Source organism: Eleginops maclovinus, chromosome 10 (assembly GCF_036324505.1).
Source record: "Eleginops maclovinus isolate JMC-PN-2008 ecotype Puerto Natales chromosome 10, JC_Emac_rtc_rv5, whole genome shotgun sequence".
In the NCBI taxonomy this organism is placed as follows: Eukaryota; Metazoa; Chordata; class Actinopteri; order Perciformes; family Eleginopidae; genus Eleginops; species Eleginops maclovinus.
In genome coordinates this window covers 10,311,504-10,324,524 of record NC_086358.1, presented here as the reverse complement: position 1 = coordinate 10,324,524, position 13,021 = coordinate 10,311,504, and the positions used below count along the sequence as shown (strand labels likewise).

Below are 13,021 nucleotides of genomic sequence, written 5' to 3'. Positions count from 1 at the left end.
CCTTACTCAGGTCGCTGAAAAATAAAGAGTTTTTAAGTCCGTAAAAACGAATGGTTTTCAGTCACCTTTCAGTGACTTCAGTTACAGTTTGAAATTGGCACACTGGAGCAGAAAAAGGAGAGCAATATCGTCCTCAAACCACAAAGCAATCAGTGCTTATAGGGAAATACAGTTACAAAGCCCTTAATTCCCTTACTTAAATGCTTAGGGGCTTTTGATTAATTGAATAATTAGTATCCCGTGGCAGTTGAAAATGACTTGACTGCTTTGAGATGTATACTGTAAACAAAGAATGAGTTTGACTAAAATGCATCAGAGTATTTTGTTTTAGTCAGACACAATCATACACTTAACTGTTTACACATATAAACATTAACTTGAAGCCTGAAGAGTCAGTCTCATGTTTGTATCATTTATCCACTGCAGGCTTAAAAAAGGGCTACAAAGGTTTTCACCTTATTCTTTGTTGAGGCGATCAGCTTCGATTTACAGCAAGTAAAATGGATTACAATGAGCAAATATAACTTTCAAACCGTTCCCAATTCAGTACGCAGCTGCCAACCAATGTTAGGAAAATGCTAGCTATTTATGTGCAAACAAAAAGACTGCTGTAGCAACAAATGGAGGCTGTCTATTTAGCCATATTTTCATGTTTTTAGTAAAATAGTATTTTAAACGTATTAAACACTGCGTTATCTTAAGCGAGTGCCAACAACAAAGATAAAGGGTTGTGCCCGTCTAATGTATAGGCTGATAAGTGTTTGTTAATGTATCTATAGTGGATGGTGCTTTTCTTTTCTTTTTTCATCATGGCTCTTAGTCTTCATTGGAATCCATTGTAACTGTATTGAATCAAAGATGACTTTAGCTGTTGTCTTTACAAACAAATAAACTACCATTATCTCTTGAATAACCTCTTCTGAATTGTTACCAAATGAAGAGACGCACCAAATGAAGAGATGACAGTGTGTCCTATTGATATTTTGGTTTGAGAGATACTGAACAGATATTTAGGCAGAACAATGGACGGACTGAGGATTTGTCACTCACCTGTCACCTTTGGCCATTCTGTGCTTTAACTCGCTTATTTCCATAATGCCTCCAGCAGTAGATAAGAGATACGTATAACTCCTATTGGGTTCAATTAGTAACCCCTTCGAGCAAGCATGGCTACTGCAAGCCAAGGAACCCGAGAGATTTGTACTTGAGCACCACTATGAAACCACTCTGACATATCCCTCCATTCAAGTGAGTGTTTGTGTTTCTGCTTTAATGTGCAGCAGCAGGTGCCTTTCCCTCCATTTCGCCAATTCAATTTGTTTCCTGCCGTGAAAATCTCAAGGCTTTTCCTTTTAGTTTACGGCTTGTATAGACCTGAGCGTGAACCACACTGGAATCTGATGTTATTGTAAAATTACAATAAAAAATTGACTGTAATGGTAAACACTTCATCCCGTCTGTGTGTTTGTCACTGTTGCCTTAACATTGGCATTTGGTTATCTCAGACAGGTGGTTACACAGCCAAAACAATCATCCTCTATGAATATCTTAATATTGTGTAATCAAGAAAATGTGGTTTTGTGCCACACAAAGTCTGCTAATGGGGAAAGCAAATAATGACTTATAATGGTGACACTTCTTGACAATACCCTTAAAGTCAGGATATTTCGAAACAGAACCAACGTTAAAAACAAGTATGAATGACTTTTTTGTAATGTGTGTGTTTAGTTCCCAATTTCTAAGACATAACAACACAAGAATAAAGTTGTTTTTTTTTGTGAAAGTTCCACAGAGTGTACAGTATAACGTCTGAGTGACTTCTGTAAGGCAATCCAACACCACAGCTCAACTGACTGTGTACAATTAAAGTCCTGAAATTAGAACCACTTATTGTAACTTCTTACACTAGAATTACCATTTAGCAAAATGTCCCTCGCAAGTTTAGATTCTAATTAGACAGCCTATACTCGTATATCTTCTTCTTAATGGGGGATTCCTATAAATAAAGGCCAGATATACATACTCTGTTTTGGTGTCACGTCAAGACTATACTTACAGGAGATAATGATATGGTGCAGGGAGCAGTGTTCAGCTGTGCTACCTCGGGGCTTGTCTTGAACTTGGGATTGCGACTATGAAAACCAGGCAGGGAGAGGAATCCGTCTGTAGTGAGGCATGTTGGTCCAAACAGGCCTCAGTATGTCCTAAAGGTTTAAACGTCTTGAGCAGGTCTCTTTGAGCTGATAATGGCAATGGTAAATCAAAGCAACATGTGCCACATAAGGGTAATTTACATCACCTCCTGTGGCATGTGATGTTTCTCTTAATGTTTCCTCACAGTGGGCATCGCAGCACCACATGTCGTCCACCAACTCATATGGAAATGATAAACTTGCCATGACTTTATCCTATAGGTTGAACTGGATCTTTGATGCTGCCGAACTTCACTCCTATATAACATTCAGGGTGTCAGGACAAAATGTCAGGTCCTTTGATGAGTTGTACCACTATTATGGTGTTTGAAAAAGTAATATATAGATGCTATGATGTATCTATGAAATCTGGATTTAATACCAATTTCAAAAAAATTAGTAAAAAATCAAATTCAGCCATGAGATAAAAGGAAGCTGTGGGTGTGGACCCTGGAGTTCTCTTATGTTCTGAAAAATAACTTCCATTCAAGTTAATAAGTAAGGCACAGTTATTCCGCGATGGTCTTCATCTTGTATTTAAATGCAAACATTAAATATGGTAAACATTTTTGGTTCTGAATTTTGAATCCCAACTTTAAAGGATTAGTGCTTCCTAAAAGAACAATGGTATTTTTCAGCTCTTTCTACAAGTCTCTGCTGTTTAGCTGATGGTTGAATTAGGATTTTTCTGACCTTCTTTCTAGGAAAAGTATAGGAGGATACAAATAAACCTCACATCATAATAGAATGTAACATAAGACTTTGTGCTGACTGCATGCTGTTGTTGTATTCAGGTGGTCAGCCGTGTAGCAGCACAGCAAGGCTACGACTTGGACCTAGGCTACCGGCTCCTGGCCGTGTGCGCTGCCAACAGGGACAAGTTCACTCCAAAATCAGCAGGTAAGCACAGAGTTTTCTCAACCGCCGTCTCAGGCCATCTGGCCATGCTGGCCTTTTTGAGCTCAAAGTTCCTGCCTGCATTCTTGGCAGAATTCATAGTATCCACCCATCTCCACTAGTTTAGGATCCTGCAGAAAAAGCACTGTACTGTTAAACAGCCGTACAAGAATTTTAAATGGTCTGATGATGGTAGATTATTTCAAGCTCTGTACATGATACCTTTTTTACAAACATAGTAATGCAAAACACCTTTTCCTTTGCCCTCTTATATCTATAAACTTTGACTTCTCCATGTCCGAACTCACCTCCACACATGTTCCCAACATAAACTACATCTCGATTTGGTTGCTTCTCTTGAGTTTTAAGACAAAGTGTGTACAGCAGAATACTCAATTTGTCACAGGTGACAAAACTACTTTATCAGTGACCATGAGTTCCTGTTTTCACACAGCACCGTCATCTCGGTACAGTGATGGATTATTGGGACAGATGTACACTGCTAAATGTTATCAAGCTGGCGAAAAAAGCATGCTGAAGCACGAAGGGGATGAAGATGTATCGGCTGTCAGCAGCTTGGAAGATAACCGGAATATTTTGTTCTCCTTTACAGTTTTTGATTTGTGGTTTCCACCTGTCTTAGGTTATGAGGAAAGCACGGCCTCTGCGCTGAGCCGCCTTAAGTGGAGTAGGACATGAAAGTCAGAGCCACATATTGTTTGAATTTTCACTTGCGTTTGCCTTTTCTGATTTATGGCGTCCAAGCTTTCATAAGTGGTAATATGAAGCTTAAAATCCTGCAATGCCACTCCTATGTCGGTCTCAAGATGGGAATCATTCTCTGCTCGCAATTAATTTACAATTCCAAATGTTTTCATTCTAATTAATGCTAAATCAAATCTCAGGCCCTACTTTATGGGCTTAGACAAGATTGCCAATTGATTCTCTTTCTGAATAATTTTCTGCTACAGTAGTCATTTGGAAAACCGGCAACTACTCCAGTCTAGGCAGCATCCCAAAGTGGATTTCATGGACAATTATGTACCTGTATATGCATGAATATTTTTAGAGGCCTGTAAGAAAAGAGTCAATGAAAAGACTCTGAGGAGACATTCTCCAGAAGCTCTTTAGAGTGGAGGCCCCAGTCGAGGAGGTTGTTAAGGCGGAGAGAAAGTCCTCTCCGGCAGCCAAGGGAGATGGCTCTTAAACAATACTCCCACAGGGCCCCAGGGGCAGGACCCACTTCGAAACATCCTGCGGGGCCGTTGCCCAGTGACGAGGGAAGGCAGGGAGTCACATGACGGGGCCAGGATGGCTGCAGCAGGTCAGCCGTCCAACATCAGAGACAGAAGAGTTAGTGTCTGCCGTTCAGAACGAATCTGAGAGGCTGTAGATAGGACGTTAAAGTGAATTCAGCGTCTCATTCATGATGTTCATTGAGTGATAATTAATTTGACCACATCTGAACCTTTTACTGGATGTGATCCAAGTTTTGTTTTGTTTAAATTCTCAGCTCAGTCATCAATACGCTGAGCCATTTGTTGCATAGCATTCTTTTTTATTGTTCTGGATACAGCCAGCTTGAAATGGTTCCACCTTATGTTTATTCTTTATCTATGCTAACAAAAGTGCTTGTATAGTGCAAGGAAAGGAAAAAAGTTTTTTTTAAAAGGTGCATTTAAAGCCAAATCTTCACTCTTATGTCCACAGGTCTGCCCAGTGACATTGTGCATCTGGTAATCTGCTCTGAAAATCTATGTCCAAAGTGGGTGGGGAGGGGGCTAGATCTCTGGTAATTACGAGAGGGGCTGTCTGCCACAAAGGACGTCGGGTCAATGGCTGAGCGCTAATAAGTAAATCAGATTTGGTGTCCCATTTTAACCAGGCCTAACTTGTCTTGGCTCTGACATGGTGGAGCTATTACATTTCTGTTATGTCATCTAAATTCCTCTCTTGAACATGGGAGAAAATTGAAGGGGAAATTGGGCTGTAGGGAGGGCAGAGCTGATTTCAGCAGTAGAAAATCAATGTTCACAGTCGACTTAGAGCGGAAACAGGTTGTAGCTTGACAAATAGTTTTTGACCGACACCTTAGAGACATGATATCATTAATTTCATTGTAAGAAAAAGCTTAAAAGGCAAAAATAGACCTCAATCCTAATGACAACAGTGGTATTTCCTTGCCTGAAGAAAATTTCATTATAAACTCTTATTGAAGTGAGCAGTTTAGATGTTGACTATACTAAGAGTGTGATTTAATTAAACGTGTAGTCTTTAAGAGATGTACTCAGTTGTGGTCCTCTGCCTTTTTGCAGGCGGCTCACAATGCTCGGGCAGAGCTGGGGGAGGGGCGACTGTCGGCTAGTAGTGACCTCTTTGTGAATGAGATTAGCCTGCTCTATTAATCTGTGATTACTTGGACTGTCTTACCGCAGGGCAAAGCCACGCACGTAGAGCCGTAGCCACATCAAAGCACAGAGATCACTTGTTCAGTGTGGATCAACTCATCAGGGCCTCTACTCTCTCCCTCTCCGTCACAGGGTACATTTCAAGCCCTCTAAAGGCATCTCTCAACTGTGTCACACCCCTCCCGCAGGATGGTTCAGTCTGGTTAGAGAGCGCAGACAAAACGCCTTATCACGGTTTTTCCTCCAAGAGGGTCAGAGTGGCACATTCCCAATCGTTTGCGCCTCAGCAAGCTCTTGGAATTCCTCGGCTCTAAAGAGTGAAAGGAGGCACCAACTTATAAGAGAGGGAGACCAGTCCCAAGTTTTTCTCTTCATTCTCTGGTGTAACAAATGCCTGGTAAACCAGCTATTCAGCAGATAATTAGTTGGGCTTCGGCTCTCGCTCTGTCAGCACGGTTTGTTTCCACACTTGTTTTACACATGCAAGACTGTTTTCAAGTTTGATCAAAAGACATTGTGGGTTGTAGTTAACAGTGTCAGCACGATGATAAAAAACCCATCTCAGCAGCACAGTTTTTATCCTTTGTTTCATCTTTTCTTGTTGGTTGGATTGTGGGTGTATTTACAGCGGGCGATAAGGAAGGGATGTTTTGTATGCACGCAGTCATAGATCAACATTAGGCAGTGTGACCAACTGTTTCTCAGATTAGAAATCGAAGAATCTTTCTAGGAAAAAAAAACATGACAGCTGGCAAAGTGAAGTCAGTTTTACCTATATGGGTAAAATTTGAAGTTTGTCTCCAGAGGGCTTTAAAATATGCAGACATGCCACAGGTGCTGTATGTGCAGAGGAGATTGAGGGCGATGGAGTAGAATTACAGTATGGAGAAACCGAGTTACAACCAAGTAGTTAAATAGAAAGTACAAAGCACAAACCATTTGGTAAAATCAATCAGAGTTTTAAACAAAGAATTAAGATGATTCAAATCAAGAAAAGGAATTAGTCCTGCTATTAATTTCATTTCAAATTTAAGTATGGAAATTCTAAAGACAGAAAAGTTGCACAAATTCTCACTAATACAAAAAAGAACTTTAAGATGAATGTTTTTATACTTTCAAACTTGCAATGGTTGTATTCTTAAGTTTGTTCAAGTTTAAATCTAACGTATATTTCCTTTAAACTGTATTTTGAGGTGCTGATCAGACATCGTCTCTCCAGTAAAGTGGTGCTAAAGACTTATTGGTCAGACGTGTTGTCATTTAGCTTTGGAGAAGCACAGGGATGAAGGGCTGTAATTTCTCTTCCCAGAGATTCCCACACCGAAAGTTTTTTTTTTTTTGTACTTTCTGTCCTTCTCTCCACCCAGTGTGCGCCAACATATAGTTTGTGGCTGTTCCTAAATATAGAATAACACAATGTTGGTGGTCGAGTTTGACTGTCAGCAGCTGTTGAGAAATAGACAACCTTTAGTTAATGAGATTTAAACGCATATTTCAGACTCTACTTTCCAAGTTAGGCAGCCTTACTTTAGAAGGTGATGAGGCTGTTGTGGTTTATTAAGTGGTGTCTGCTATTATTTTAGTCAAAGAATATTGAAATCATTGTAGGTCTGTGCTTCATCTACAAGAAGAAGACCAACACAAAAGCAGATTTTCTGAATCTGAAAAACTATATTGATGATTCACTCATGCTTAATGTTATCTCTTTATCCATCTTAGATTAATATTATGATATGGTTTTCTTTCTTTTCTACCTTTTGAGCTTAAATTGTTTTTTCTAAATAAACTTTTTAAAGGAATATATATACTGTAAACGTTATATAGCTAAGTATTTGGTTCACATTTACATTAAACATAACAATGCTTTAAGCTGTATTCTGCATCACGTAATTCACATTTCTACAAACTTCCGTGCAATAATGAAACTTTGGAAACTTAAGTCGTCTCCCTTGGTATTAGTAAAACAGTTGCATGGATTGGAAAAAGCTTGGCTGCCCCAGTTTATGAAGACAGACCCGTGTCAGAGTTTACAACGTTAAAGGATCATTATTTATGATAGGAGTGTCAGGGAAGCTATAAATCTCCACTGTGTCCACTTCGGACCATCAGTGTGTTTTACACTGTATGATCACTGTATGTGAAGTGTTCCAGCTATGATGGATGTGTTGACTTGCAGTAGGAGTTCAGGGCAGTAAGTCACCTGCCGGGCACTTAGCTGATAGTAAATACCAGGAGAGCAAATACGGACAGGAGATAAGAGCTTTAGAGCTCGTACGTCCTTCTCTGTCGTCGCTGTTAATATGTCAGCAGCAGCAGGAGGCGATTGGAAACATCTTGTAATTTAAAGTGCAACAAAGTCAGATGTTTGCATATTAGAATGAATTAACATAGCAGGTTGCGTCTCTAATTAAATGCACATTTTTAGTATATTAGCCGCATATCAGTTGACATCTGAATGCTTTCACTGGTGTGTGTGCGAGTATTTTTATTTGCACATGGAAAAGGATGCTTGTGATTGCCTCGGGTGTTGTGTCTACCCACAGTTTGCATGTTTTATGTGTGTGTAATTATTTATCCACAAGCTTACTGTGGCTCATGTGTGCTGAAAGACAAATGTTGTCTAATTGGCCCCTCCCTCTCTGATTCCAACCCTTTGCGCATCAAGAAGCCACAATACCCAAATTCCTCCCCCCTCCTCCCTTTTCCTCCATGCCCCTTAATTACAATGACTAGTTTGATGGATCAACTCGACTGTATGCAAAGACAAGGTTTGAAATCGCTGCTCAATGTACCCACCTAAACAGTTTCTATCACCAATATTTGGCGGGAATTGCACTGCATCTCCCCTCGTAACAAATGTTGCTTTAAATGAATAGATTGAAGCTTCTTTTACTCGTTGCTCTGGACGAGGGCCAAGATACAGGCTGTCTAGCACATTAGGCACCACCCCCCTTTGCAGGTTTGAAATGTGAGCTGCCTGCATTTTTTTCCCTCTCCTCTCCTCCCTCCCTCCTCCCCTCCCCTGCACTCCCTCCCTCCCCTCCCTCTCTCCCTTCTGGCGAAGTGGCTGTGGCTGCTTCTGTGTGATGTGTGTATTGGGAGAGCAAGCAATGGATCACTAGACAGAAAAAGAAGATACATCAATAACTGCTGCATACATCCGAGGTGAGGAGATAAGCATTTGGTTCTCTCTCTCTCTCTCTTACCCTCTGCCCCCCCCCTTCTCTCCCCCTGTGTCTCCCCCTCACCCCCCACCCCCCTCTCTGTCTTTAACCCTTCACTGCTGCAGAAGCCGGCTCCTAATTTTGCTAGATTATTTGTGACGATAAGTACCTTTCTTCTTCTCTGACCACACTGGGTGTCCTCCTCTGTTTCTCGTGCTGTATGAAGTTTCCTCCTTTCTTTTTTTTTTTAAAGCTTATCCCTGTTTTCCCTCTCATTGTCTCTGGGGTATTTGTTGCTTGAGTGCAAAGAAGCCGGTGGCAAGTACAGCAGGAGCCCATTAGCAATGACTCCATCTGTGATTGGTTTTGCCTGTGAAACGGAGAGAGCAGCCATGAATAATTGATGTGTATTGTGCAGTCAGTCACTGGACACGCAGGGAGAGAGGAGAGGAAAACAGAGAGGAGCTGCTGCCCTGAGACACTGAGGGAAACGTGGGGGAAAAGGGGAGGGAGGGGAAGAATGTTAGAGAGAGGAGAGGAAGGTGCGAGGGATAGAGAGAGAGACACACAGAGAAAGAGCTTTAAAATAGCTGCTGGCTGCAGTAGTGCAGAGATTAAGTCTGCCCTGTATCGCCTTTGTTCTGCTGTTGCAGATTTGTGCTCAGAAGTGTTTCTAGACACATGAGTTCCCCCTTTTTCTCTGTGCAGCGAAGAGTGAGAAATAAGCAGGGACATTGCTGGAGTTAGTCTGGTTGAAATGCGGGTGGCATTTCAGACATGGAGGGGAGGGGGACTTTTTGCTGCTCTGAATAGGACAGAACTGCGAGCTGTCAAAAGGAGGAGACAACAGTTAAAGAGGGTTGTGTTTGCAGGGGGGTTTTCACTGACAAGAGGAAAAGGTGGATCTGCTACTGCTGCTAAGGGTAACTTCACATTATTTCACCCCTGGGGGAGGCACATAGAGGGCTGATTCCTGCTTTGGTGGGTGCTGCGTGGCACCCTGCCACGTCTTAAACTAACGGAATGGGGTCTGACAGTATGACGAGTGCCTCGCCGCGCCCCGCATGATAGAGTTGCAACAGCTGACTGCTGCATTTGACCCACTTACAGCTCACACAGAAGGGGTCAAAATGGCTTTGATTATCTCTGAGTTGCACTGACCTACTTGAGGCGGCGTTTTCCGCGAGACTCTTGGCAGTTTATCACACCCACTCCCCTCTGTGCCACACAGCACAAGCAGCCCGACTCACTGCAGAAAAACACACTGATTTTCTCCCTATGTAGTAATTCACTGGTTTCAGGTCAGTGTTTCTCATGGTTCGATCGTGTATGGTGCACTGAGTTTTTCAAAAGGAGCAACAGGTTTTAGTTTTCAGAGATTACACTGCATACAGATGCTAATGCACCTGTTTGTTTATGTGTCAATCAAAGAAATACCTGTTTGTCTTTCTGTGCTACGGTCTGTTTGCTTGAAAGATGGTTTTGAAAGGTTTATATATTGCCCTTTTATTCACAGCAGGTACAATGGACTTAAATGAAGGAAAGTGGTATCAAAACAAGGTTAAACACTTGCCTGCACGTATGTGTAAACTACTTATTTTTCACTCGCTTGCCTCCTCGTAGCTCGAAATAGTCAGAAGTATCATTGGGAGTGATTTTTTTAGTAGTTCTCTGTTATATTCTTTACTGACAAACAAACATTGCTGTGACTAAAGGATCAAGCTACTAGATTTTGCGCGGAGTCTTCCTTTAAGAAATGAGTTCCTATCAAGAGAGAAAGTCAGCTTGTGTCGGGGTTTTTTTTCAATCCTGTTGGCTTCACTTGAGAATTTTTCTGGCTTGATGTTTTGTTATTGTTCCATCTATCTTATCCACTAAGAAGGGTTTTGTTTAACTGTACACTAAAGTCCTGGTTTGGGCAATTATTCAATTATGTTTTACCCTTAATATGTGTGAGTAGGACGGCTGCCAACATGCTAAGACAGGAGAGGTTTTGCAACAGGCGGTGTTTGTAAAGACAAGTCTGTCTAGCTGTACAGCACTCCACACTTCTAACTATTTATTACAGTTGTTTTGTCAGCTTTGATGAATCTCTTCTCTGTATTGGAGATGTTCTTTTATCTAGGTTGAGGAATTGCACTGACCTTTTTCTTTGGAGTTTTTTCTATTAGTCCCAAATAAAAAGGACATCAATCAGTATACTGTAGCCGTTAATAACTTTTTGTGTACTTGAAGTTCATGGCAGCTTTTTGTTGTTGTTTTTTTTACGTGTGGGAGTTCTTTTATGACTGAAATTCCAGCTATGAGAAATGTTCACAAGATGCAGTTTGTTCAAATATCTACTACATATATTGTGATGACAAGCAATACAACCAGCAAATCCGTAATATGGATCATGAATAATGATATTTTTCACGTCCACAAACTCTACATAGTGAAAAGAAGAATTACAGCGTACTTTGTAGGCATATATTTGTCATTCAAAATTTGACACAAAAATCTGAGTCAGTGTTATGTGATCTCTGAAAATAATTTTTTGAAAATTGCATTGAAATACCTCTGTGTAAGCGTAGGTGGAGTTTCATGCTCACATCAAAGGGGAACACAAGCGCATCCGCCTACTTGTTATTCTCACTGTAAGTCCTTTAAAGAACAAACAACAGCATCCAGAAGCAGACTTCAGTGGTGGGGTGTTATTTGATCTTAATTTATGATCAATCGCATAGGTGCAAAGTCATCCTACATTTGGTGTGGATCAGGCATCAGAGTGCAGAACAGTGCAAATACTTAACTTGATCTCTATCTACAGCAGTGAGCTACCTTCTGCAGAAAGGGAGAAAAGGCCTTCACACAATCCTTTATGTGTGGTTAAGAAAGCAGTGAAAAGATACTTTGAGAGGTCAGATAACAGAGATCTTTAACTGGAGACGAACCAGAAAATAATGCTGAGACAGTAATAAGAGATTACAAATAACGCTATTGGACGATGTTAAAGCTCCCCATTAAAGAGGCATTAAGTAATCTATGACCTTTATCGACCTCTATAGCTGTAGAGCCGAGATTTCAATAATTCGTCTTCCACATCTGCACACGCAAACAAAGCTCACACATTATTGCCTATCATAACGTTTTGATGGAAAATTGCACAGCTTGGATAAAAAGCTATGGGTTCAATCAATAGTAACTGGGAAGAGTAAGCTCATTATTTAGCAAATATCATATGGTGATTAAATGTATTACCAAGGGAACAAAAATTATCTAAAATGGCACATGGAAAAAACAACAAGGCCAATGGCTCCTGGGATATTCCAATTTCCCGAGTTGGGAAGTTGTTCTTCAGCCCTCGTTGTGTTCATGAGCTTCAAGTCTGTTGTGACAATTAAAAAAAAGACTCGTTAGCTATTGACAAGTTGTTGTTTCAACTTGAGGGGACATTCATCTGAGTTTAACCATTTGGAACTCATTTTCACAATTATTTTTGACACCAAGTGGATGCAGCACAAGTGCCCTATAATTCAATTTGAGCCAAAGTGAAACATCTTTTTTTCATCTGCCTGTGATTTGCCGCACTGAACAATTTGATGGGTTCCTAGTTTGCTCATGCTACACCCTTCTCCTAAGCCTCATTCAAATCAGACTGGTAGTTTCTTCCATAATCCTGCTGACAGACAAATAGGCTAGCCAAGCCCAAAACATAACATCATTCTTGTTGTGTTTGTAGCAGATATGTGATGTCACCTAATAATATTGTAATATTGTACCACAACACAGTATTATCTATTCAAAGTGTTTTTTCAATTCCGCTATATCCACAGTTTTGCTCATTTGAAGTATAGTATTTTCAATCTTTCTCTCCTTTTCCTATAGGTTTTTAAACAGTGTGTGACGTTATGACCTGATATATCTCTCATAGGTTGTGTCTGGATTTGCGAGCAACTCATTATCAAATGTTTGTCATTAAGTGAATATCTTAGACATGTTTGTAAAGTACAGTAAAATGTAAAATTTGAACCCTACAGAAACCAACTGCTGCAGGAGGTGTCAGTCTGACTCAGGTACTTGCTGTGTGTCGCACAGGAAACTCATTGGCTGAATCCAAACAACCATCCTCATCACAGTCCTTACAGTATGTCCTCACACTAGCGCGTGTCGACATACTGTACATGGAATGACATCAGATGTGCTTTTTTTTTGGTTGGTCATTTAGAAAAAGCTCCATGGCTGCTGTTGTGTTGTCTGTCGGAGTTTTCCAGTATGAAGCATGTCACACATGTAGTTTTATCATCTTGCCTGCGTCACAGTTCACACGTTGGTTTTGTTCTTGGCTGTTCTCGGCAGCCATTAAAAATATAAGTTTATG

At 40.7% G+C, this 13,021-nt stretch overlaps 1 protein-coding gene across 9 annotated transcripts in view; it reads left to right on the top strand.

The window, feature by feature from the left end:
• Positions 1-13,021, top strand: part of LOC134871152 (zinc finger MIZ domain-containing protein 1-like) — a 100,860-nt gene that overhangs the window by 69,902 nt on the left and 17,937 nt on the right. For 4 of the 9 annotated variants that reach the window (XM_063893774.1, XM_063893773.1, XM_063893776.1 and 1 more), the window contains exon 5: positions 2,987-3,092. In XM_063893774.1, coding sequence (XP_063749844.1) covers positions 2,987-3,092 — 106 coding nt within the window. Of the gene's footprint in view, positions 1-2,986; positions 3,093-8,589; positions 8,663-12,680; positions 12,717-13,021 lie in introns of those variants that run through there. The other 5 variants (XM_063893770.1, XM_063893772.1, XM_063893771.1 and 2 more) reach the window with 3 other exon arrangements.